The sequence below is a fragment of the Heterodontus francisci genome, chromosome 15 (assembly GCF_036365525.1).
Source record: "Heterodontus francisci isolate sHetFra1 chromosome 15, sHetFra1.hap1, whole genome shotgun sequence".
Classification (NCBI taxonomy): Eukaryota; Metazoa; Chordata; class Chondrichthyes; order Heterodontiformes; family Heterodontidae; genus Heterodontus; species Heterodontus francisci.
Genome location: NC_090385.1, coordinates 863,384 through 890,931, shown reverse-complemented (window position 1 = coordinate 890,931; position 27,548 = coordinate 863,384). Strand labels below are relative to the sequence as shown.

Here is a 27,548-nt window from a genome sequence, read left to right as displayed (position 1 = left end):
GCATTCGTGGTGATTTTTTAAATTCCTTAGATTCTGGAAAAGTCCCGGAGGATTGGAGAATAGCTAATGTGACAACTGTATTCAAGAAAGGAGGGAGACAGAAAGCAGAAAACTATAGGCCAGTGAGCCTAACATCTGTCACAGGGAAAATGCTAGAATACATTATTAAGAAGGTTTTAGCAGGACATTTAGAAAATCATAATGTGATCAGGCAGAGTCAGTGTGGTTTTGTGAAAGGGAAATCATGTTTGATTAATTTATTAGAGTTCTTTGAGGAAGTAACAAGCAATGTGAATAAAAGAGAACCTGTAGATGTGGTGTACTTGGATTTCTAAAAGGCATTGGATATGGTGCCACATCAAAGGTTACTACACAAAATAAGAGCTCATGGTGTAGGGGTAACATATTAGCATGGATAGAGGATTGGTTAGCTAACAGGAAGAAGAGAGTAGGGATAAATGGGCCATTTTCTGGTTTGCAGGATGTGATTTGTGGAGTGCCACAGGGATCAGTACCAACTATTTTCAGTCTATATCAATGATTTGGATGAAGGGACTAAATTTGCTGATGACACAAAGATAGATAGGAAGGTAAGTTGTTAAGGGGTCATAAAGGGCTGAATTTTACAGTCGCGCCGCTGAAATCGGCAATGGGCGAAAACAATGGCGGCCCATCTGCTCGGATCACAGGTCGTGGAGGTTCGTTTAAATAGCCAGGGTGGGCTGCCCCCCCCCCAATCACATGGAGGGGGCAGGCTTTCTGTCCCCAGCAATAGCATCAGCTGCCTGTGCACAGGCAGAGCCTCCGAGAGCAGGCTGCCACGCATCCCGACGCCAGGACATCAATAGGGTGGCCTACAGGAGAATGTTGATGATGCACTCTGAGGTTCTTGGTGCATTGGCAGGCCTGTCAGACAACCTCCTGTCACTGTCAATGATCCTGGAGGAGTCCAGCTGCAACGTGGCAAAGACATCACGCAGAGCTTAGAGCCCATCATTACCAGCATGGAAGTGGTGGCTAATTCTATGACAGCACGTACAGGCCAACCTTTGATGCAGCATCTGGTGGCCAATGTCTGAGCTTCCAGTGCAACACAGGCGGAAGCCACCCAACATCCCAGTGCTGCAGTGGAAGCTCAGATTGCTGCCATCACGGCTGCGAATATCAGTGCTCAAAGGGGTTTGTAGGGTTTTACAGCTGTCCAACAATCTGAGCTTCAGAATATTATTAGGATTGCTGAGGTGCTGCCCCAGGGCAGTGGAAGTGTTTCCATGGAGCATGAACCTGCTGTCCTCTCTCAGGATAACAGCACTTGTGCTCCCACAACTGTCACTCCACCTCTCAGCCAGTCCAGAATATTGCTCATGCTGAGGTGGTGCAGTCCAAAGCCAGGCTTTCTAGGCCCAGAACTGCTTGAGGGCATCCTGCAAGGCCATCTACACCCTCCCCCAGTGAAAGTCAGCAGCCTTCCACCAGCCATGCTGCAGCCACTGGTGGAGCACTGACCATTTGGGAGTTGCTCCTTTAGATTGCTCATGTAACTCCTCTATTCAAGAAAGGCGAGACAGGAAAACCAGCGAATTATAGACCAGTTAGCCTAACACCTGTTGTCAGAAATTACTAGATTCTATAATTAAGAATAGGGTGACTGAACACCTTGAAAATTTTCAGCTGATCAGGGAGAGCCAGCATAGGTTTGTAAAGGGTAGGTCAGAGCTGATGAATCAGATTGAATTTTTTGAAGGGAACTGTCTACAGATGTTATTTATGTGGACTTCCAGAAGGCATTTGATAAAGTCCCTCATAAGAGACTGTTAGTTAAAGTTGAAGCTCATGGAATTGAAGGCAAAATATTGACCTGGTTGGAAATTGGTTGAGTGGCAGGAGACAGAGAGTAGGGATAGTGGGCAGCTACTCTCATTGCACCTCACTGGACAGCTGCCGCCCGCCTCAAACCGGGCAGCCCCCGGTCAATAAGGTTCTGTCCCGCCACAGTCTGCCTGCTTCAATGGGTGCTTGGAGCTCAGGGTCATTGCCCGAAAGGTGGACCGATACACCGCACCAAACAACATGAAAAAAGGAAAGAAGGTACCAGCCCTTCGCTTTGCAAGCTGGAACGTCAGAACTATGTGTCCTGGCCTGTCGGAAGACCTTACACAAATCAACGATTCTCGGAAGACCGCCATCATTAACAACGAGCTCGGTAGATTCAATGTGGACATTGCAGCACTTCAGGAGACTCGCCTCCCTGCGAGTGGCTCTCTAGCAGAGCAAGACTACACCTTCTTCTGGCAGGGCAGGGATCCTGAAGAACCAAGACAGCATGGAGTGGGCTTCGCCATCAGAAACTCCTTGCTCAGCATGATAGAGCCTCCCTCAAATGGCTCGGAACGCATACTGTCCATCCGACTGCTCACCACCTCTGGTCCAGTACACCTACTCAGCATCTACGCTCCAACACTCTGCTCCCCACCTGAAGCTAAAGACCAGTTCTATGAACAACTCCATAACATCATTAGCAGCATCCCCAACACCGAACACCTATTCCTGCTAGGGGACTTTAATGCCAGGGTTGGGGCCGACCATGACTCATGGCCCTCCTGCCTTGGGCGCTATGGCGTTGGAAGGATGAATGAGAACGGGCAGAGACTGCTTGAGTTGTGTACCTATCATAACCTCTGCATCACCAACTCGTTCTTTCACACTAAACCCTGTCACCAGGTTTCATGGAGGCACCCAAGATCACGTCGTTGGCACCAGCTAGACCTCATTGTCACAAGGCGTGCCGCCTTAAACAGTTTTCAAATCACACGCAGCTTCCACAGTGCGGACTGCGACACCGACCACTCCCTGGTGTGCAGCAAGGTTAGACTCAGACCAAAGAAGTTGCATCATTCCAAGCAGAAGGGCCACCCGCGCATCAACACGAACAGAATTTCTCACCCACAGCTGTTACAAAAATTTCTAAATTCACTTGTAACAGCCCTTCAAAACACTCCCACAGGGGATGCTGAGACCAAGTGGGCCCACATCAGAGACGCCATCTATGAGTCAGCTTTGACCACCTACGGCAAAAGTGCGAAGAGAAATGCAGACTGGTTTCAATCTCATAATGAAGAGCTGGAACCTGTCACAGCCGCTAAGCGCATTGCACTGTTGAACTACAAGAAAGCCCCCAGCGATTTAACATCCGCAGCACTTAAAGCAGCCAGAAGTACTGCACAAAGAACAGCTAGGCGTTGCGCAAACGACTACTGGCAACAGCTATGCAGTCATATTCAGCTGGCCTCAGATACCGGAAACATCAGAGGAATGTATGATGGCATGAAGAGAGCTCTTGGGCCAACCATCAAGAAGATCGCCCCCCTCAAATCTAAATCGGGGGACATAATCACTGACCAACGCAAACAGATGGACCGCTGGGTTGAGCACTACCTAGAACTGTACTCCAGGGCGAATGCTGTCACTGAGACTGCCCTCAATGCAGCCCAGCCTCTACCAGTCATGGATGAGCTGGACATACAGCCAACCAAATCGGAACTCAGTGATGCCATTGACTCCCTAGCCAGCGGAAAAGCCCCTGGGAAGGACAGCATTACCCCTGAAATAATCAAGAGTGCCAAGCCTGCTATACTCTCAGCACTACATGAACTGCTATGCCTGTGCTGGGACGAGGGAGCAGTACCCCAGGACATGCGCGATGCCAACATCATCACCCTCTATAAAAACAAAGGTGACCGCAGTGACTGCAACAACTACCGTGGAATCTCCCTGCTCAGCATAGTGGGGAAAGTCTTTGCTCGAGTCGCTCTGAACAGGCTTCAGAAGCTGGCCGAGCGCGTCTACCCTGAGGCACAGTGTGGCTTTCGTGCAGAGAGATCGACCATTGGCATGCTGTTCTTCCTTCGTCAGATACAGGAGAAATACCGTGAACAACAGATGCCCCTCTACATTGCTTTCATTGATCTCACCAAAGCCTTTGACCTCGTCAGCAGACGTGGTCTCTTCAGACTACTAGAAAAGATCGGATGTCCACCAAAGCTACTAAGTATCATCACCTCATTCCATGACAATATGAAAGGCACAATTCAACATGGTGGCTCCTCATCAGAGCCCTTTCCTATCCTGAGTGGTGTGAAACAGGGCTGTGTTCTCGCACCCACACTTTTTGGGATTTTCTTCTCCCTGCTGCTTTCACATGCGTTCAAATCCTCTGAAGAAGGAATTTTCCTCCACACAAGATCAGGGGGCAGGTTGTTCAACCTTGCCCGTCTAAGAGCGAAGTCCAAAGTACGGAAAGTCCTCATCAGAGAACTCCTCTTTGCTGACGATGCTGCTTTAACATCTCACACTGAAGAGTGCCTGCAGAGTCTCATCGACAGGTTTGCGTCTGCCTGCAATGAATTTGGCCTAACCATCAGCCTCAAGAAAACGAACATCATGGGGCAGGATGTCAGAAATGCTCCATCCATCAATATTGGCGACCACGCTCTGGAAGTGGTTCAAGAGTTCACCTACCTAGGCTCAACTATCACCAGTAACCTGTCTCTAGATGCAGAAATCAACAAGCGCATGGGTAAGGCTTCCACTGCTATGTCCAGACTGGCCAAGAGAGTGTGGGAAAATGGCACACTGACACGGAACACAAAAGTCCGAGTGTATCAGGCCTGTGTCCTCAGTACCTTGCTCTACGGCAGCGAGGCCTGGACAACGTATGCCAGCCAAGAGCGACGTCTCAATTCATTCCATCTTCGCTGCCTCCGGAGAATACTTGGCATCAGGTGGCAGGACTATATCTCCAACACAGAAGTCCTTGAAGCGGCCAACACCCCCAGCTTATACACACTACTGAGTCAGCGGCGCTTGAGATGGCTTGGCCATGTGAGCCGCATGGAAGATGGCAGGATCCCCAAAGACACATTGTACAGCGAGCTCGCCACTGGTATCAGACCCACCGGCCGTCCATGTCTCCGCTATAAAGACGTCTGCAAACGTGACATGAAATCGTGTGACATTGATCACAAGTCGTGGGAGTCAGTTGCCAGCATTCGCCAGAGCTGGCGGGCAGCCATAAAGACAGGGCTAAATTGTGGCGAGTCGAAGAGACTTAGTAGTTGGCAGGAAAAAAGACAGAGGCGCAAGGGGAGAGCCAACTGTGCAACAGCCCCGACAAACAAATTTCTCTGCAGCACCTGTGGAAGAGCCTGTCACTCCAGAATTGGCCTTTATAGCCACTCCAGGCGCTGCTTCACAAACCACTGACCACCTCCAGGCGCGTATCCATTGTCTCTCGAGATAAGGAGGCCCAAAAGAACTCTCATTGACAGGATATGTCCAACAAGAATCTGTGTTGGGGCCTCAGCTATTCAAAGTATTTATTAACAACTCACAGGAGGGATAGAAGGCCACCTATCCATATTTGCCAATGATGCAAATGTATGCAGTGTAGATGGAACATAAAAGGAAATCCAAAAGTCTTCTATAGGCATATAAATAGTAAAAGGAGGAGTCGGGCTGATTCGCAACAAAGAAGTGGATTTACGCATGGAGGCAGAGGGCACGGCTGAGGTGTTAAATGAGTACTTTGCATCTGTCTTTACCAAGGAAGAAGATGCTGCCAAACTCAAAATGAAAGATGAGGTAGTTGAGATACTGGATGGGCTAAAAATTGATAAAGAGGAAGCATTAGAAAAGCTGTCTGTACTTATAGTTCATAAGTCACCAGGACTGGATCAGATGCATCCGAGGATACTGAGGGAAGTAAGGGTAGAAATTGCAGAGGCACTGACCATAATCTTCCAATCCTCCTCAGATACAGGGTGGTGCCAGAGGACTGGAGAATTGCAAATGTTACACCCTTGTTTTTTCTTGTCTAACATATCTAAGCCAGTCATAATCCTGTACATTTCCATTAAATCTCCCCTCAATCTCCTTTGTTCTAAGGAGAACAACCCCAGTTTTTCCAACCTAACCTTGTAACTAAAATCCTCCATTCCTTCCCCCAAAATTTTGCTTGTGTAAATTTACAGGCTGTTCAGAACTACAGGAAATTTGCACAAGTTGCTCTTTTACATGGATGCCAGGTGACTTTAATGAGGGACTGAAGGAATTGCGGAGTTCTTTGTAAAAGCTCAAGGAAATTTAGGAATAGTGTAAAAACAGGTTTAACTCACTAGCACAAATTTCCTCTATCTTTTGCACCAGAAGTCGCCATTACCCCATACTTGGGAGATTGTTTCAGAAGTTTTTCAGAAAATTCTGGGCCATAGTGTTAAAATTAAAAGTACTTGGAAACATCTGCGCTTAAATCCTATCCCCTTCTGTTGCATAGATACGAGACACCAGAAATTGCACTAAATTGTGGCATTATGTTGCGAGAATGCATTCGTCATGAGCCTTTGGCCAAAATAATTCTCTACTCAGAACAGTTTTATGACTTCTTCAGATATGTAGAACTGTCCACTTTTGACATAGCCTCAGATGCTTTTGCTTCATTTAAGGTAAGTGATCTTTTCTCAATAAGTATTTATGGTAGATTATACTGGTTTATTAACTTTCTAATATCTGATGTTTCACAAATATTTTCAGGATTTGCTCACCCGACACAAGCCTGTTTCTGCACATTTTTTAGAAAAACATTATGACAGAGTAAGTTTATTTCATGTTTTATTCTTATTAAAGGTCTTGGCACTGCTCAGACAATATAGATACAATATTAGAAAGCATAAACATGAATTATGGATTTCTTTTAGATATTTATTGAATATGAGAAACTGCTGCATTCTGAAAATTATGTGACCAAGCGTCAATGCCTGAAGGTATGTGAATTCGTTTCTAGTTACATTCACTGTACTGCTGCAGTAAGTTTTATTCTTATAATAGTTTTTTTAATGGGTTGGTACAATTGAGAGGTTTTCTAGGCCATTTAGAACCATAGAAAAATTACAGTGTAGAAGGAGGCCATTCAGCCCGTCGTGTCTGTGCCGGCCAAAAAAACTAGCCACCCAATCTAATCCCACCTTCCAACACCTGGTCCGTAGCCTTGCAGGTTACAGCACTTCAGGTGCATGTCCAGGTACCTTTTAAATGAGTTGCAGGTTTCTGCCTCCACCACTGATCTGGGCAGTGAATTCCAGACACCCACCACCCTCTGGGTGAAAAGGTTTTTCCTCATCTCCCCTCTAATTCTTCTACCAATCACCTTAAATCTGTGCCCCCCACCCCTTCCTGGTAATTGACCTCTCTGCTAGGGGAAACAGGTCCTTCCTGTCTACTATATCTAGGCCTCTCATAATTTTGTACACCTCAATTACATCACCCCTCAGCTACTCTGTTCTAAGGAAAAGAACCCGAGCCTATCCAGTCTTTCCTCATAGCTGCAACTTTCAAGTCCTGGCAACATTCTTATAAATCTCCTCTGCACTCTCTCCAGAGCAACTATGTCCTTCCTGTAATGTGGCGACCAGAAATGTATGCAATACTCCAACTGTGACCGAACCAGTGTTTTATACAGTTCCAGCATCAAATCCCTGCTTTTGTATGCTATACCTCGGCCAATAAAGGAAAGTATTCCATATGCCTTCTTCACCACTCTATCTACCTGTCCTGTCACCTTTAGAGACTTGTGGATATGCACTCCAGGGTCTCTCACTTCTTCTACATCTCTCAATATCCTCCCATTTATTGCCCTCCCCAAGTGCATTATCTCACACTTCTCCAGATTGAATTCCATTTGCCACTTTTCCGCCCACTCAACCAAACCACTGATATCATTCTGGAGTCTACAGCCATCCTCTTCACTATCAACTACACGACCAATTTTTGTGACATCTGCAAAATTCCCAATCATGCCTCCCACATTTAAGTCCAAATCATTAATTTATACCACAAACAGCAAGGGACCCAACACTGAGCCCCATGTAACACCACTGGAAACAGCTTTCCATTCACAAAAATATCCATCGACTACTACCCTTTGCTTCCTGTCACTGAGCCAATTTTGGATCCAACCTGCCACATTCCCCTGTATCCCATGGGCTTTCATTTTACTGACCAGTCTGCCATGCAGGACCTTGTCAAATGCCTTACTAAAATCCATGTAGACCACATCCACTGCACTTCCCTCATCAATCCTCCTTGTTATTTCCTCAGAATTCAATTAAGTGAGTAAAATCCTAAACAAATCCATCCTGACTATCCCTGATTAATCCGTGCCTTTCTAAGTGGCAGTTTATCCTGTCCCTCAGAATTTATGAGAGTCATAGAGTCGTACAGCACCGAAACAGGCCCTTCGGCCCACCGCGTCCATGCTGACCATAATGCCTATCTATACTAATCCCACCTGCCTGCATTAATTCCATATCCCTCTATGCCTTGCTCATTCAAGTACCTGTCCAGATGCCTCTTAAATGTTGCTACTGTTCCTGCCTCCACCACCTCCTCAGGCAGCTCATTCCAGATACCCACAATTCTTTCAGTGAAAAATTTACCCCTTTGATCCCCTTTAAACCTCCTCCCTCTCACCTTAAATCTATGCCCTCTAGTTTTAGTCACCCCTACCATGGGAAACAGACTCTGGGCTATCTACCCTATCTATGCCTATCATCATTTTATATACCTCTATCATGTCCCAGCCTCCTTCGCTCCAGGGAAAACAGACTCAGCCTATCCAATCTCTCTTTATAACTAAAGCCCTCCAAACCAGGCAACATCCTTGTACTGGACCTGGTATTGGGGAATGAGCCAGGCCAGGTGGTCGAAGTTTCAGTAGGGGAGCATTTCGGGAACAGTGACCATAATTCCATAAGTTTTAAGGTACTTGTGGATAAGGATAAGAGTAGTCCTCGGGTGAAGGTGCTAAATTGGGGGAAGGCTAATTATAACAATATTAGGCAGGAACTGAAGAATTTAGATTGGGGGCGGCTGTTTGAGGGTAAATCAACATCTGACATGTGGGAGTCTTTCAAACGTCAGCTGATTAGAATCCTGGACCAGCATGTTCCTGTGAGGAAGAAAGACAAGTTTGGCAAGTTTCGGGAAGCTTGGATAACGCGGGATATTGTGAGCCTAGTCAAAAAGAAAAAGGAAGCATTTGTAAGGGCTGGAAGGCAAGGAACTGACGAAGCACTTGAGGAATATAAAGACAGTAGGAAGGAACTTAAGCAAGGAGTCAGGAGGGCTAAAAGGGGTCATGAAAAGTCATTGGCAAACAGGATTAAGGAAAATCCCAAGGCTTTTTATACATATATAAAGAGCAAGAGGGTAACCTCTTGGCCCACTCAAGGCCAGAGATGGGAATCTATGTGTGGAGCCAGAGGAAATGGGTGAGGTGATAAATGAGTACTTTGCATCAGTATTCACCAAAGAGAAGGACTTGGTGGATGATGAGCCTAGGGAAGGGCGTGCAGATAGTCTCAGTCATCTCATTATCAAAAAGGAGGTAGTGTTGGGTGTCTTGCAAAGCAAGTCCCCAGGGCCTGATGGGATCTACCCCAGAATACTGAGGGAGGCAAGGGAGGAAATTGCTGGGGCCTTGACAGAAATCTTTGCATCCTCATTGGCTACAGATGAGGTCCCAGAGGACTGGAGAATAGCCAATGTTGTTCCTTTGTTTAAGAAGGGTGGTAAGGATAATCCAGGAAATTATAGGCCGGTGAGCCTTACGTCAGTGGTAGGGAAACTATTAGAGAGGATTATTCGGGACAGGATTTACTCCCATTTGGAAACAAACGAACTTATTAGCGAGAGACAGCATGGTTTTGTGAAGGGGAGGTCGTGTCTTACTAATTTGATTGAGTTTTTTGAGGAAGTGACGAAGATGATTGATGAAGGAAGGGCAGTGGATGTTATCTATATGGACTTCAGTAAAGCCTTTGACAAGGTCCCTCATGGCAGACTGGTACAAAAGGTGAAGTCACACGGGATCAGAGGTGAGCTTGCAAGATGGATACAGAACTGGCTTGGTCATAGAAGACAGAGGGTATCAGTGGATGGGTGTTTTTCTGAATGGAGGGATGTGACTAGTGGTGTTCCGCAGGGATCAGTGCTGGGACTTTTGCTGTTTGTAGTATATATAAATGATTTGGAGGAAAATGTAGCTGGTCTGATTAGTAAGTTTGCGGACGACACAAAGGTTGGTGGAGTTGCGGATAATGATGAGGATTGTCAGAGGATACAGCAGGATATAGATCGGTGGAGACTTGGGCGGAGAAATGGCAGATGGAGTTTAATCCGGACAAATGTGAGGTAATGCATTTTGGAAGGTCTAATGCAGGTGGGAGGTATACAGTAAATGGCAGAACCCTTAGGAGTATTGACAGGCAGAGAGATCTGGGCGTACAGGTCCACAGGTCACTGAAAGTGGCAACGCAGGTGGATAAGATAGTCAAGAAGGAATATGGCATGCTTGCTTTCATCGGTCGGGGCATAGAGTATAAAAATTGGCAAGTCATGCTGCAGCTGTACAGAACCTTAGTTAGGCCACACTTAGAATACTGCATGCAATTCTGGTCGCCACACTACCAGAAGGACGTGGAGGCTTTGGAGAGGGTACAGAAGAGGTTTACTAGGATGTTGCCTGGGCTGGAGGGCATTAGCTATGAGGAGAGGTTGTATAAACTCGGATTTTTTTCACTGGAACGACAGAGGTGGAGGGGCGACATGATAGAGGTTTACAAAGTTATGAGCGGCATGGACAGAGTGGATAGTCAGAAGCTTTTTCCCAGGGTGGAAGAGTCAGTTACTAGGGAACATAGGTTTAAGGTGCGAGGGGCAAAGTTTAGAGGGGATGTGCGAGGCAAGTTCTTAACACAGAGGGTGGTGAGTGCCTGGAACTTGCTGCCAGGGGGAGGTGGTGGAAGCAGGTACGATAGCGACGTTTAAGAGACATCTTGACAAATACATGAATAGGATGGGAATAGAGGGATACGGACCCCGGAAGTGCAGAAGGTTTTCGTTTAGGCAGGCATCAAGATCGGCGCAGGCTTGGAGGGCCGAATGGCCTGTTCCTGTGCTGTACTGTTTTTTGTTCTTTATTCTGGAAAGGTTCCTGCAGAGTGGAAAATAGCAAATGTAAGCCCATTATTTAGGAAAGAACAAAAACAGCGAACTACAGACTTGAATCTTTTCTGCACCCTCTCTAGCTTAATCACATCTTTCCTGTAGTGCGGCGACCAGAACTGCACACAGTAATCCAAATGCGGCCTAACCAACATTATGTACAACTGTAACATGAAGTCCCAACTCTTGTACTCAATGCCTCGGCCGATGAAGGCAAGCATGCTATACGCCTTCTTCACCACCCTGTCTACCTGTGTTGCCACTTTCAGGGAACTATGTACTTGCACCTCAAAGTCTCTCTGCTCAACAACACTCCCCAGTGCCCTGCCATTCACTGTATATGTCCTGCCCTGGTTTAACTTCCCAAAATTCATCGCTTCACACTTGTCTGCGTTAAATTGCATTTGTCACTCCTTTCCCAGTTGATCTATGTCCTGTTGTAACCTTAGACAACCTTCTTCACTGTCCACTGTACCACCAATTTTGCTGTCATCTGCAAACTTACTAATCATGCCCCCTACATTCACATCCAAGTCATTAATATATATGACAAACAACAGAGGGCCCAGCATCGATCCCTGCGGCACACCACTGGTCACCGGCCTCCAATCTGAAAAACAACCCTCCACTTCCACCCTCTGCCTTCTATCACCAAGCCAATTTTGTATCCAATTTGCGATCTCACTCTGGATCCCATGTGTTCGAACCTTCCAGACCAGCCTACCATGCGGGACCTTGTCAAAGGCCTTGCTAAAGTCCATGTAGACAACGTCCATTGCCCTGCCCTCGTCAATCCTCTTGATCACCTCCTCGAAAAACTCAATCAAATTCGTGAGACATGATTTCCCACGCACAAAGCCGTGCTGACTATCCCTAATCAGACCTTGCCTTTCCAAATGCATATAAATCCTGTCTCTCAGAATCCCTTCCAATAACTTCCCCAAAACTGATGTAAGGCTCACCGGCCTGTAGTTCCCTGGCTTATCCCTGCTGCTCTTCTTAAATAAAGGCACAACATTAGCTATCCTCCAGTCTTCCGGTACCTCACCCGTGGCTAACGATGGGATAAAAATCTCTGCCAGGGCCCCATCAATCTCCTCCCTTGCTTCCCATAGCATCCTAGGATACACCTGGTCAGGCCCTGGGGATTTATCCACCTTAATGCGCTTCAAAACCTCCAACACCTCCTCCTTTGTAATGTTGATATGCTCCAGGATATCGCTGTTCCCTCCCTTGAACTCACTAGCTTCCATGACCTTCTCCACGGTAAATACAGATGAGAAGTACTCATTTAAGACCTCGCCCATTTCCCATGGCTCCACACATAGGTTACCACACTGATCCTTAAGGGGACCTACTCTCTCCCTCACTACCCTTTTACTCTTAATATACTTATAGAATCTTTTAGGATTCTCCTTTATCTTATCTGCCAGGGAAATCTCATGGCCCCTTTTCGCCCTCCTAATTTCCTTCTTAATTGTAGTCCTACATCCCCTATACTCCTCGAGGGACTCGCTTGATCCCAGCTGCCTATACCTGACATATGCCTCCTTCTTTGTCCTGACCAGACCCTCAATATCCCTCGTCAACCAAGGTTCCCTAAACTTGCCAGCTAACTTCCATCTAACAGGAACATGCCGGCCCTGAACTCTTCCTATCTCACTTTTAAAAGCCTCCCACTTGCCAGACGTCCCTTTACCTGCAAACAGCCTCTCCCATTCAACTTTTGAGAGTTCCTGTCTGATGCCTTCGAAATTAGCCTTCCCCCAATTTAGGACTTCAACCTGAGGACCAGTCCTATCCTTTTCCATAACTACCTTGAAGCTAATAGAGTTATGGTCACTGGTCCCAAAGTGCTTCCCCACTGACACATCAACCACCTGCCCAACCTCATTTCCTAAGAGGAGGTCGAGTGTAGCCCCTTCTCTAGTAGGGCCATCCACATACTGCTTCAGAAAACTATGCTGGACACACTTAACAAATTCTTCCCCATCTGATCCCTTAGCACTAAGGCAGTCCAAGTCAATATTAGGGAAGTTAAAATCACCTATTATTACAACCCTATAATTTCTACACCTATCTGTGATTTCCCTACATATATGCTCCTCCATTTCCCTCTGACTATTGGGGGGCCTATAGTATAATCCCATCAAAGTGATCACCCCTTTCTTATTTCTAAGTTCTACCCATATGGCCTCGCTGGACATTCCCCCCGGGATATCCTCTCTAAGTACTGCCATGATGTCCTCCCTAATCAATAGTGCAACTCCCCCTTCTCTCTTACCTCCACCTCTATCATGCCGGAAAGATCGGTACCTCGGAACATTGAGCTGCCAGTCCTGCCCATCCCTCAACCATCTTTCCGTAATAGCTATAATATCACAATCCCATGTACCGATCCATGCTCTGAGTTCATCTGTCTTACCTGTAAGGCTTCTTGCATTAAAGTAAATGCAGTTTAGCCTACCAGACCTTCCACGCTCCCTGTCCTCCCCCTGCCCGGCCTGCCTACTGGACTTGTTTGCTTTAACCTCTACATTTACCTCAACTATCTCATCGGAGAGACTACTACTTTGGGTCCCACCCCACTGCAAGACTAGTTTAAACCCTCCCGAGTAGTACTAGCAAACCTCCCCGCAAGGATATTGGTCCCCCTCCAGTTTAGATGCAACTCGTCCTTCTTGTACAGGTCACCTCTGCACCAGAAGAGATCCCAATGATCCAAGTAGCTGAAGCCCTCCCACCTACACCAGCTCTTCAGCCACGCATTCATTTGCCTAATCCTCCTATTCCTATCCTCACTAGCACGTGGCACAGGGAGTAATCCTGAGATTACAACCCTAGGGGTCCTGCTTTTTAACCTTCTACCTAACTCCCTATATTCACTTTGCAGGACCTCATCTCTTTTCCTGCCTATGTCGTTAGTACCAATGTGGACCACGAACTCTGGCTGCTCACCCTCTCCTTTCAGGATGTCCTGCAGCTGCTCCGAGACATCCTTGACCCTAGCACCAGGGAGGCAACATACCATCCTGGAGTCTCGTTTGTGGCCACAGAAACGCCTATCTGCACCCCTCACGATAGAATCCCCTATCACTATAGCTCTTACAACCCTTTTCCTCCCCTACTGTGCAGCAGAGCCCTCTGTGGTGCCATGAACTTGGCTGTTGCTGCTTTCCCCTGGGAGGTCATCCCCCCCAACAGTATCCAAAGCGGTATATCTGTTTGAGAGGGGGATGGCCACAGGGGACTCCTGCATTACCTGCCTGCGCCTACTACTCCATCTGGTGGTCACCCATCTCTTTTCTGCCTGTGTCGCCATTACCTGCAGTGTGACCACCTCTCTAAACGTGCTATCCACGACTTCCCCAGCATCACGGATGCTCCACAGTGAATCCACCCGCAGCTCCAGCTCCGTAATGTGGGTAGTCAGTAGCTGCAGATGAATACACTTCCTGCACACATGGTCGTCAGGGACACTGGAAGCATCCCCGATTTCCCACATAGCGCAGGAGGAGCATATCACGGGGATGAACTCTCCTGTCATGACTTACCCTTTGGTTAATTAGCTACTCCCTTAATTAAAAAATACTAATTATACTCGGGGCCTTGTTCTACCCACTTCAATCTGAAGTCCTTAAAAAAAAAATTCTAATATTCTAATAATTATTCTGATAATTTACCCACCACCGAGGTCAGACTGACCAGCATATAATTGTTTGGCCTATCCCTCACACCCTTTTTAAACAATGGTATAACGTTCGCAGACCTCTAATCCTCTGGTACCTCACCAGTATCCAGTGAGGATTTGAAGATGATTCTCAGCGCATCCGTTATTTCCTCTCTGGCTTCCTTTAATAACCTGGGATGCAATCCATCCGGCCCTGGTGATTTATCCACTTTCAAGGATGTCAGACCCTTTAGTACTTCCTCTCTCATTATGCTAATCCTATCTAATATTTCACACTCCTCCTCTTTTACTACAATGTGTGCATCATCCCTCTCCTTTGTGAAGACAGAGGCAAAAAACTCATTAAGAACCCTGCCCACATCATCTGCATCCACGTGTAAGTTCCCTTGTACATCTCTGATAGACCCTCCCCTTTCCTTAGTTATCCTCTTGCTCTTGAAGTACTGATAAAACATCTTTGGGTTTTCCTCTCTTTGCTTTTCTAATTTCCTTTTTTACTTCACCCCTGCACTTTCTATACTCCTCTAGGCTTTCTAAAGTATTAAGTTTTTTGTGATTGTCATAAGCTTTCTTTTTCTGCTTCAACATACCCTGCAAGTCTCTAGATAACCAGGGGCTCTAGATTTGGCCATACCACCCTTTATCTTTGTGGGGACTTGCTACACTGTGCCTGTAGAATTTCGCTTTTGAATGCTGGTTTGCAACTGATTTTCCTTCAGGCAGCGATATCCAGTCCACTTTCGCCAGATCGCCTCTCAGTTTCGTAAAATTTGTCTTCCCCAATTTAGAACTTTGACTCCTGTCTTATCTTTGTTCTTTTCCATGATTATGCTAAAACGAACACATTATGATCACTATCTCCAAAATGGTCACCCACTGCTACTGCATCCACTTGCCCAGCTTCAATACCGAAGAGTAAATGTAGAATTGCGCCCCCTCTCATTGGGCTTTTTACGTGCTGGCTAAAAAAGTTCTCTTGAATGCAGTTCAAGAATTTTGTGCCCTCTGTGCCCTTCACACTGTTTGTATCCCAGTTGATATTATGGTAGTTGAAATTCCCAACTATTATTGCACTATAGTTTTTACACTCAGAAATTTGCCTACATATTTGTTCCTCTATCTCCCTCTCACTATTTGGGGGTCTATAGTACACTCCTAGTAGTGTGGCTGCCCCTTTTTTATTTCTGATCACCACCCATATGGCCTCATTTGATGATTCATTTAGCATATCATCTCTCCTCACAGCTGTTATTGATTCCTTTACCAATAAGGCTGCACACCCTCCTTTTTTATCCCCCTCTCTATCCCACCTGAGAACTCTATATCCAGGGATGTTGAGCTTCCATTCTTGCTCCACTTTAAGCCAAGTTTCCATTATAGCAACAATATTGTATTGCCATATGTCTATCTGTGCTCTCAGCTCATCGGCTTTATTTACTATACTCCTTGCATTTAAATAAATACTTTTTAACACTGCCAAATTCCTGCGCTGCACACTTTTTAACCTTTGCTTCTTCAGTCTTTCCGAGTCACTCACTAATTTTCTGCCTTCCGTTCCCTGGCCTGAAATTATCCTATCTGAAACTGCCCTCAGGTTCCCATCCCCCTGCAAAACTGGTTTAAACCATCCCCAGTCCTGTTCAGGTGTAGACTGTCCAGTTTGTACAGGTCCCACCTTCCCCAGAACTGGTCGAATGGCCCAGAAATCTGAAGCCATCCCTCCGACACCATCTCTCCAGCCACGCATTCATCTGAGGAATTCTCCTATTTCTATAGTCACTAGCACGTGGCCTTGGGGGTAATGCAGAGATTAGTACCCTTGAAGTCCTGCTTGCTAATCTCTTTCCTAACTCCCTAAACTCAGCCTGCAAGACCTCATCCCTCCTCCTTCCTATATCGTTGGTACCACTGTGGACCACAATCTCTGGCTGTGCACCCTCGCTCTCCAGAATGCCCTGTAGCCGCTCGGTGATATCCATGACCCTTGCACCAGGGAGGCAACATACCATCCTGGAATCACGTCTGCGACCACAGTAACGCCTATCTGTTCCCCTAACTATAGAATCCCCTACCACTATTGCTGCCTTGTCTTTTCTCCTCCCTCCCTGCACAGCTGAGCCACTCATGGTGCTCTGGTCATGAATCTCGGTGCATTCTCCAGAGGAACCCTCTCTCCAGTCGGTACTCAGAACTGAATACTGGTTAGAAAGTGGGACGTTCTCCGGGTCTCCTGCACTACCTGCCTTGACCTTCTGGTCTGTCTGGCAGCCACCCAGTCCCTCTCTGCCTGCGTTCTCTTAAGCTCCGGGGTGACTACCTCCTGACATGTGCTATCCACGTAATTCTCTGCCTTGCGGATGCACCACAGTGAATCCGCTCGAGTTCCGAAACCCGGAGCTCAAACTTCTGCAGCTGGTGACACTTCCTGCAGATGTGTTTGTCAAGGACAGTTTCAGAGGGCAGTTAAGGGTCAACCATATTGCTGTGGATCTGGAGTCACATGTCGGGTAAGGACGGCAGTTTTCCTTCCTTAAAGAACATTAGTGAACCAGATGAGCTTTTACGACAATCGATGATAGTAATGGTCACCATTACTGAGACTCACTTCTTATTTCAGATTTATTTAATTAAATGATTTTAAATTCCCCAGCTGCCACAGTGGGATTTGAACTTATGTTTTTGGATCATTAGCCCAGGTCTCTGGATTGTTATTAGTGCAGTAACATAACCACTATGCTTCTCTTTATCTAAAGCTTCTCGGGGAATTACTGCTGGATAGGCATAATTACAATATCATGTCAAAGTACATCAGTAAACCAGAAAATCTGAAACTCATGATGAATTTACTCAGAGACAAAAGCAGAAATATCCAGTTTGAAGCTTTTCATGTGTTTAAGGTAAAATATTTTCCCCCTCATAACCTCATTCTAGCATTGACTGAAAGAACATGGTTTTGATAATGTAATTTCATTGGTTTCATATTCCTGAGCAAGTGGATCATGCAAACCTTCATTTGAAAACATACAATAATTTGATTAAAAAGTGATGAAAAGGAGATCATATCTGTAATATTTCTTTAAAATGATGAGGGGTCTAGCCAGATTCGATAGGGAGAAACTATTCCCATTGGTGGAAGGGTCAAGAACCAGAGGGCACCTAATTAAGGTGATTGGCAAAAGTAGCAATGGCAACATGAGGAAAAACTTTTTTATGCAGCGAGTGGTTAGGATCTGGAATGCACTGCCTGAGAGTGCTGGAGGTAGATTCAATAAAGGCCTTCAAAAGAGAACTGGAGAATTATCTGAAGAGAAAAAAAATTGCAGGGCTACTGGGGAAAGGCAGGTGAGTGGGACTAGGTAAGTTGTTGTTGCAGGGAGCTGGCACAGACTGAAAGGTCTCCTCCTGTGCTGTAACCATTTTATGATTCTAAGTATTAAAGGAGCAAAAATCCTCTGATAAAGTCTTTGCCAACAGAATTCCATAAGACTACAAGACTAATTTATTCCCATTTTCATGACATCCTTTTGCACAAATGCAAGGACCTGTGGTCTCATCTGTTTGAATCAATTGAAAGCAATGGGATCTGGTCATTCGTCTGGCCCAGTGCGGTTAAACCAGGAAGGTTTGAGTCTCGATTGCACAGTCAGTGTGTGATTTGGCTGATCTGAGGTGGGGTCAGTATCCCTGGATTGGGGAGAGTGACCTCTACCCTGATCAGTGACCTGACTGCACATCAATATTCAGACAGGCTATTGCTCAACTGGAAACATGGGTTTTAATGCAGTCAAACCTAAATCGTCGGAAATTTCTGCCTCCTCCAGAATTGGAAACAGAATTCAGGAGGCGAAAGGAAACAAACAAGGAAAGTAATTTAGGTTATTTGAAACAATTGAAGGTTGGGGTAGAGGATGTTTGATTGAATAGGAAAAAGTAAAATTAAAGTCAAAACTAAGACAAAAGGAGAATTATATTTTATGCTTATTTTTGTGGTTTAAAGTTATAATTCCAGTAATAACAGTAACTGGGGCTCATGACTATCGGGGCTTGGGTCAGGCTGTCAGGTGCCCTGGCATCTCTTGGCCCTGTGCAGATTAGATGCCCTCCCCCGATCCAGCAATGTCTCTATAAACAAATAAACATGTAACCAGTTTCTGTCAGAAAGGTTATCAGTCGTTACTGAACTGCAGCAAAGTTTGTGACTTTCCGATTGTCACGCTCGGCCCCCACCTGCCAAGAATGAGGCACATTAATTTTGTCATGACCATTGATTTTAAACTATTACTGGAGTGAAGAAAGGACTTGTTAAACAGATCAGTCGTGGCTGGAAAAGATAGTTGCATATTAACAGACGGTGATTTAAAGCTCAAAGGACCATTCCCTGACACATTCAACCCACAATGGACCTTGATCACCAGGTATTGTGTGTAAAAGGAGCATTCCAGAGACTGCTAAGGTGATACAATCCACAGAGCCAAGATGCGGTCAGACCAGTTAGTCACATGACTAACCTGCTCGGCAACCTGGGATCTTTTGAATTGTACAAACAGTTTGAACTGAGAAGGTCTGTTTGCTCCCAGACTGAGATCTTTCCTGTCTGTTCCCATCTCTTTCTCACAAGCCTCTGAATCCACTGAAGACACATGAATCCCTAGAGAGAAAAGTCTCCAAGAGCGAATAAGGTTTAAGAAGTATATTGGGCCCCAATGAAAAGCAAGATCTACCTACAATCAAGGACTTTAACATAGAACATGGAACAGTACAGCACAGTACAGGCCCTTCGGCCCACGATGTTGTGCCGAACCTTTAACCTACTCTAAGATCAAACTACCTACCTACCCTTCATTCTACTATCATCCATGTACCTATCCAAGAGTCGCTTAAATGCCCCTAATGTATCTGCTTCTACTACCACCGCTGGCAGCGCATTCCACGCACCCACCACTCTCTGTGTAAAGAACCTACCTCTGACATCTCCCCGAAACCTTCCTCCAATCACCTTAAAATTATGCCCCCTGGTGATAGCCCTTTCCACCCTGGGAAAAAGTCTCTGGCTATCCACTCTATCGATGCCTCTCATCATCTTGTACCCTTCTATCAAGTCACCTCTCATCCTTCTTCGCTCCAATGAGAAAAGCCCTAGCTCCCTCAATCTTTCTTCGTAGGACATGCCCTCCAGTCCAGGCAGCATCCTGGTAAATCTCCTCTGCACCCTCTCTAAAGCTTCCACATCCTTTCTATAGTGAGGCGACAAGAACTGAACACAATATTCCAAGTGTGGTCGAACCAGGGCCTTATAGAGCTGCAGCATAACCTCGCGGCTCTTAAACTCAATCCCCCTGTTAATGAAAGCCAACACACCATACGCCTTCTTAACAACCCTATGAACTTGGGTGGCAACTTTGAGCGATCTATGGACATGGACCCCAGGATCCCTCTGTTCCTCCACACTACCAAGAATCCTGTCTTTAAGCATGTATTCCGCATTCAAATTCGACCTTCCAAAATGAATCACTTCACACTTTTCCAGGTTGAACTCCATCTGCCACTTCTCAGCCCAGCTCTGCATCCTGTCAATGTCCCGTTGCAACCTACAACAGCCTTCCACACTATCCACAACTCCAGCAACCTTCGTGTCATTGACAAACTTGCTAACCCAGCCTTCCACTTCCTCATCCAAGTCATTTGTAAAAATCACAAAGAGCAGAGGTCCCAGAACAGATCCTTATGGAACACCACTGGTCACCGAGCTCCATGCTGAATACTTTCCATCTACTACCACCCTCTGACTTCTATGGGCCAGCCAATTTTGGATCCAGACAGCCAACTTTCCCTGTATCCCATGCCTCCTTTACTTTCTGAATGAGCCTACCATGGGGAACCTTATCAAATGCCTTGCTAAAATCCATATACACCACATCCACTGCTCTTCCTTCATCAATGTGTTTTGTCATATCTTCAAAGAATTCAATAAGGCTTGTGAGGCATGACCTGCCCCTTACAAAGCCATGCTGACTATCTCTAATCAAACCATGCTTTTCCAAATAATCATAAATCTTGTCTCTCAGAATCTTCTCCAATAATTTGCCCACTACCGACGTAAGACTGACTGGTCTATAATTCCCAGGGTTATCCCTATTCCCTTTCTTGAACAAGGGAACAACATTTGCCACCCTCCAATCATCCGGTACTACTCCAGTGGACAGTGAAGACGCAAAGATCATCGCCAAAGGCGCAGCAATCTCTTCCCGTAATAACCTTGGGTATATCCCGTCTGGCCCCAGGGAATTATCTGTCCTCATATCATTCAAAATTTCCAGCACATCCTCCCTCTTAACCTCAACCTGTTCGAGCATATCATCCTGTTCCACACTGTCCTCACAAACGACCAGGTCCCTCTCACTAGTGAATACTGAAGCAAAGTATTCATTTAGGACCTCCCCTAAGTCCATTCTTCTGTTCCTTCCTGGCTACCTTGTAACCCTCTAGAGCCCTGTCTGATCCTTGCTTCCTCAACCTTAAGTAAGCTTCCTTCTTCCTCTTGACTAGCTGTTCCACATCTCTTGTTATCCAAGGTTCCTTCACCCTACCATCCCTTCCTTGCCTCATCGGGACAAACCTATCCAGCAGTCGCAGCAAGTGCTCCCTAAACAACCTCCACATTTCTGTCGTGCATTTCCCTGAGAACATCTGTTCCCAATTTATGCTCCCCAGTTCCTGCCTAATAGCATTGTAATTCCCCCTCCCACAATTAAATATTTTCCCATCCCGTCTGCTCCTGTCCCTCTCCATGACTATAGTAAAGGTCAGGGAGTTGTGATCACTATCACCGAAATGCTCTCCCACCGAGAGATCTGCCACCTGGCCTGGTTCGTTGCCAAGCACCAAGTCCAACATAGCCTGCCCTCTAGTCGGCCTATCTACATATTGAGTCAGGAAACCTTCCTGGACACACCTGCCAAAAACTGCTCCGTCCAAACTCTTTGCACTAAGGAGGTTCCAATCAATATTAGGGAAGTTGAAGTCACCCATGACAACAACCCTGTTACTTCTGCACCTTTCCAAAATCTGCCTCCCAATCTGTTCCTCCATGTCTCTGTTGCTATTGGGGGGTCTATAGAAAACTCCCAACAAAGTGACTGCTCCTTTCCTGTTTCTGACTTCCACCCAGAATGACTCAGTCGACAAACCCTCCTCGACGACCTCCCTTTCTGCAGCTGTGATACTATCCCTGATTTGCAATGCCACTCCCCCACCTCTTTTACCTCCCTCCCTATTCCTTTTGAAACATCTAAACCCCGGAACATCCAACATCCATTCCTGCCCCTGTGATATCCACGTCTCCGTAATGGCCACAACATCGTAACTCCAAGTACTGATCCATGCTCTAAGTTCATCACCCTTATTCCTGACACTTCTTGCGTTAAAATAGACACACTTCAACCCATCATACTGGCTGCAACTTTGCCCTGTTAACTGTCTAACCTTCCTCACAGACTCTCTGCGCTCTGTATCTGCCTGTTCAACAGCTACCCCATCCACTGATCCGTAGCTCCGGTTCCCATCCCTCTGCCAAACTAGTTTAAACCCTCCCGAAGAACTCTAGCATACCTCCCGCCCAGGATATTGGTGCTCCTCCAGTTCAGATGCAACCCGTCCTTCTTGTACAGGTCCCACCTTCCCCAGAAGGTATCCCAATGATCTACATATCTGAATCCCTCCCTCCTGCACCAGTTCTGTAGCCACCAGTTCAGCTGCACTCGCTCCCTGTTTCTAGCCTCATTAGCACGTGGCACCGGTATCAATCCGGAGATTACTGCTCTGCTCGTCCTGCATTTCAGCTTCCAACCTAACTCCTTATATTCGCTTTTCAGGTCCTCATCCCTTTTCCTAGCTATGTCATTGGTACCGATATGTACCACGACCTCTGGCTGCTCCCCCTCCCCCTAAAGAATCCTGTAGACTCGATCCGAGACATCCCTGACCCTGGCACCCGGGAGGCAACATACCATCCGGGACTCTCGTTCGCGACCACAGAATCTCCTGTCTGTTCCTCTAACCATTGAATCTCCTATCACTATCGCTCTCCTATTCTCCCCCCTTCCCTTCTGAGCCACTGGGCCAGGCTCAGTGCCAGAGACCTGGCCAATGTGGCTTTCCCCTGGTAGGTCGTTCCCCCCCCCCAACCGTATCCAAAACGGTATACTTATTATTGAGGGGGACGGCCACAGGGGATCCCTGCACTGTGCGCCTATTCCCTTTCCCTCCCCTGACGGTCACCCAGCTACCTTTATCCTGTAACTTAGGTGTCACTACTTCCCTATAACTGCTCGCTATCACCCCCTCAGCATCCTGAATGATCTGAAGTTCATCCAGCTCCAGCTCCAGTTCCCTAACGCGGTCTGCGAGGAGCTGGAGTTGGGTGCACTTCTCACAGGTGAAGTCAGCAGGGACACCAGTGGTGACCCTTACCTCCCACATCCTGCAAGAGGAGCATGCAACTTCCCTAGCTTCCATCCCCTCTGCACTAAACAGAGATTTTAAAAAAAGGAAAACCTTACCTTACCAAACCCTCCACACAAGAGGCCTTTTTTTTTGGTTATAGGAGGAGGATGGGTGGGAGACACTACACTTGTGAGCTCGAAGAACCATAACAACAACTCTTCAGATATTGCCTCAAACTTTTCCACTTTATTTTTCTTCTGCTCTTTTCTGTTTTGATTTGCATGTGTGTATCGCGTATGCATACTTGCATGGACACGTTGTGTATCCAGAGGCGTTAACCAAATTAGAGTTTAAGTTTAATAAATTTCAATTTTTCTTCTTTAAATCTAAGAAAGCCTGTTTGTACTGGTTTCTTTGCCTTATAATTAGAAAGCGGTGAACAAGGATTCACCAAGGGGGAGCTAAAAACACAATTGGCTGAATTTCACTGGCCCCTCAATGCCGCCGGTCACGGTGCGGGGGCCAGTAAAATGCTGCGGGGAGAGGCCCGCCTCAATCCGCGATGTCGAGAAGAGCCCTCCCGCGGCGGCAGGACCTCGGTGCGGCATACCTAAAGGGAGGAGGGAGGGGAGATACACAGGGGTCTCACCCTGCATTCGTAAAGGGAGGAGGGTGGGGAGGATACACAGGGGTCTCACCCTGCATTCTTCAAGGGAAGGGGTCTGGGATTACTGGTGGGAAAGCTCTGCTGGCATGAAGGGATGTACTTTGTACCATCCCTCCACTAACAGTGTATGCTGTGTTTGTTCGTGTTTGTGAGGGAGCAATGGCACACTAGGCACCCTGTGTGTGGGGAGGATGCCAGAAAGGGCAGGAGCATTAAGGTTGTATGGATGGTGGGGACAATCGATTCAGCTGGTAGTATCTTGATGTGGTCATGCTGTGTCACTCAGTGTTGGCCAAGATGGGCAATGCCATGGCACACCATATAGTTTGATCCAGAAAAGCAGCTGATGTACCCGTCAACACCAATCCCTGCCCTGTTAGGATCATGAAGGGATCAACTTTATTTATCACATGGATATAGATATGGCTCATCTTACATTGTGTGATCCTCTGCTCATGAGGATCCGAATGTGCCAGAGGCAATATAAACAGGCAGGTGCAATCCACGTACAGGCCCCTGGTCATGAGCAGCGGCCCCCAAGGGGAGCTCGCCATTACGTTTGCCGTGCATCTGCGGGCCCCACATGACATGCCATCGGATGTCAGAGCACCAGTGTCAGAGGCGATGATGTGTGCCAGCTGACTGAGCCAATGTCTATGTCACTGCATCCGTGGAGACGCTCATGAGTAATGGTGGCATGGCAATGATGTTATTGCATACGTTGGCTCTCCTGAAGGGCCAACGGTGCAAAGGGATGTGACATTGGCGCTACATGCTGGCACACATCATTCACACAGAGATAAGGACACGCATGTTGGTGAGGAACATTTAGTGAAAGACGTATTTACATTGCTGTGACACCCGTGCATTCTGATTTGTGTCAGTGTGTTCTCTATAAACCTCTGTAATATCTTTTATGGTCTATTTAAGTCTCACGTCCTGGAATGTGCAAATTTAAGATTATTCACCCAGGTGCGGTACGCCTACAAGAAGAAATGTTACACTTGAGTGGAAGAAGAGGATCACAACTTCACAGGACACTGGGATACAGCAGGGTAAGTATGTGGCAGCAAAGCAGGAAGTGCTGGGGTCACTCAGCAGGTCAGGCAGCATCTGTGGAGAGAGAAGCAGAGTTAACTTTCAGGTCTGTGAACTTGGACAAGTTAACTCTGCTTCTCTCTCCACAGATGTTGCCTGACCTGCTGGATTTCTGCAGCACTTTCTGCTTTGCTGCCAGATTGACAGCAGCTCCACTTTTCAGCAGTCAGGAATGTATTTCTTTGACAGCTGTCAGGAAACAGGTGCTAGGGCATTTAAAATAGGGCCCCAGCACCTGCTGTACAGCTGTCAGAGACTCTCGCTGTGCCAAATATCCTGCATCCTGCCTCTCCCCTTGTAATATTTGAGGGGGGGGGGGGTGCAGGGTGGCATGCAGCCTCTTTGGAAATGAGCCCCTGTGATGAATATCGTGGGCTTGGCGGGGGCCAGCAAATGCAGTTACCTGTTACGATAAGACCAGATGAAGGCTGAGAGGGTCCCATAGACACCTTTCTCACCTGGTCGTAACACAACTAAGTTGTACTTTATATAAATGCTGTGTTGCTATTTTACTAATTGTAGTCATTTGCTTTGTCCCAACAGGTTTTTGTGGCGAATCCCAACAAAACCCAACCAGTCTTGGATATCCTGTTAAAGAATCAAAGTAAACTGACTGAGTTCCTCAGCAAGTTTCAGTCTGATCGGACAGACGATGAACAGTTCTGTGATGAAAAGACCTATTTGATTAAGCAGATACGCGATTTAAAAAGACCTGCAGCAGTAAACAGTTAACTTGGTTTCCCACTTTTAATTGCAGTAAAGGTCTGAAGGTGCAGGGCAATATCATCAATGTAAGGACTGAAGCTGTGTAATTTCACTCCAGATAAATGTTTTCTTGTTTGTGATCTGAACTGCTGCTTTATTGTAAAATAATAGTTTTTTGCACAGCTAGGTTCACATTGAAACTGAATCCACAGATGTGTGCACATTGGTATGGTACACCATCATTACATTGTTTATATTACGTAGCTCAAGTCATTGAATGGGCAACTTACTGTGAATGACAATCTATTGCTTAAACTTAAATCTGCAGCGAGACGAGGAAGTGCATAACACACACATTTTGAAATACTTGAGTTGTTTGCTTCTCTGAAACCAGTGTTGTGCAATAAAAATCCCTGTCCCGCCACCGGTGAGGCTACAGTGACATAGTTTTAGCCACATGTACTAATTTTAGTAGAAAATGCCTCGCAGATAAATGTACTTGAGGTGTATATATTCACTTCACAAAATCCACCACCATTCCAAAACTCGACAGCACATTCCAAACCCGTGACCTCTACCACCTAGAAAAACAAGGACAGCAGATGCATGGGAACACCATCAACTGCAAGCTCCCCTCCAAGTCACACACCATCCTGACTTGGAACTATATCGCCATTCCTTCACTGTCACTGGATCAAAATCATGGAACTCCCTTCCTAACAGCACTGTGGGTGTACCTACCCCACACAGAGTGCAGTGGTTCAAGGCGGCTCACCACCACCTTCTCAAGGGTAATTAGAGATGCACAAGAAATGCTGGCCGAGCCAGCGATGCTCATATCCCATGAAAGAATTAAAAAAAATCATCCTTGTGAATCTGTTTGTACCTTCTATAGTGCCTCTATATCCTTTTTATATGGAGACCAGAACTGTTCACAGTGCTCCAAATATGGTCTAACCAAGGTTCTATATCAGTTAGGAACATAGGAGCAGGAGTAGGCCATTCAGCCCATCGAGCCTGCTCTGCCATTCAGTACAATCATGGCTGATCATCCACTTCAATGCCTTTTTCCCCACACTATCCTCATATCCCCTTATGTCACTGGTATTTAGAAATCTTTCAATCTCTGCTTTAAACATTCTCAATGACTGAGCTTCCACAGCCCTCTGGAGTAGAGAATTCCAAAGATTCACAACCCTCTGAGTAAAGAAATTTCTCCTCATCTCTGCCCTAAGTGGTTTCCCCCTTATTTTGAATTTGTGTCCCCTGGTTCTAGACTCCCCAACCAGGGGAAACATCTTATTTGCATCTACCCTGTCTGTCCCTTTAAATATTTTGTAGGTTTCAATGAGATCACCTCTCATTCTTCGAAACTCTACAGAATACAGACCCCGTTTCCCCAATCTCTCTTCATAGGACAGTCCCACCATCCCGGGAACAAGTCTGGTGAACCTTAGTTGCACTCCCTCTATTGCAATAATATCCTTCCTAAGGTAAGGGGACCAAAACTGCACACAGTACTCCAGGTGCTGTCTAACCAAGGTCCTATACAATTGAAGCAAGACTTCAATACTCCTGTACTCAAATCCTCTTGTGATAAAGGCTAACATACCATTAGCCTTCCTAATTCCTTGTTGAAAATGTATGTTAACTTTCAGTGACTTATTGACAAGGACACCCAGGTCCCTTTGTACATCTACTTTCTAATCCCTTATCATTTAAGAAATACTCTGCACATCCATTTCTCCTACCAAAATGAATAACCTCACATTTTTCCACATTATATTCCATCTGCCACATTCTTGTCCATTCACTAAGTCTGTCCAAATTCACTTGAAGCTGCTTTGCATCTTCCTCACAACACACAGTCCCACCTAGTTCTGTGTC

General features: G+C 46.3%; 1 protein-coding gene across 1 annotated transcript in view; it reads left to right on the top strand.

Moving 5' to 3' along the window:
• The window catches only part of LOC137377458 (calcium-binding protein 39-like), a 147,932-nt gene extending 122,244 nt beyond the window's left edge, over window positions 1–25,688 (top strand). Inside the window, exons 5-9 of the mRNA XM_068047050.1 lie at window positions 6,332–6,500; window positions 6,589–6,648; window positions 6,753–6,818; window positions 17,503–17,646; window positions 25,500–25,688. Of these exons, the coding sequence (XP_067903151.1) occupies window positions 6,332–6,500; window positions 6,589–6,648; window positions 6,753–6,818; window positions 17,503–17,646; window positions 25,500–25,688 (628 nt within the window). The remainder of the gene's footprint in view (window positions 1–6,331; window positions 6,501–6,588; window positions 6,649–6,752; window positions 6,819–17,502; window positions 17,647–25,499) is intronic.
• Window positions 25,689–27,548: the final 1,860 nt, after the last annotated feature.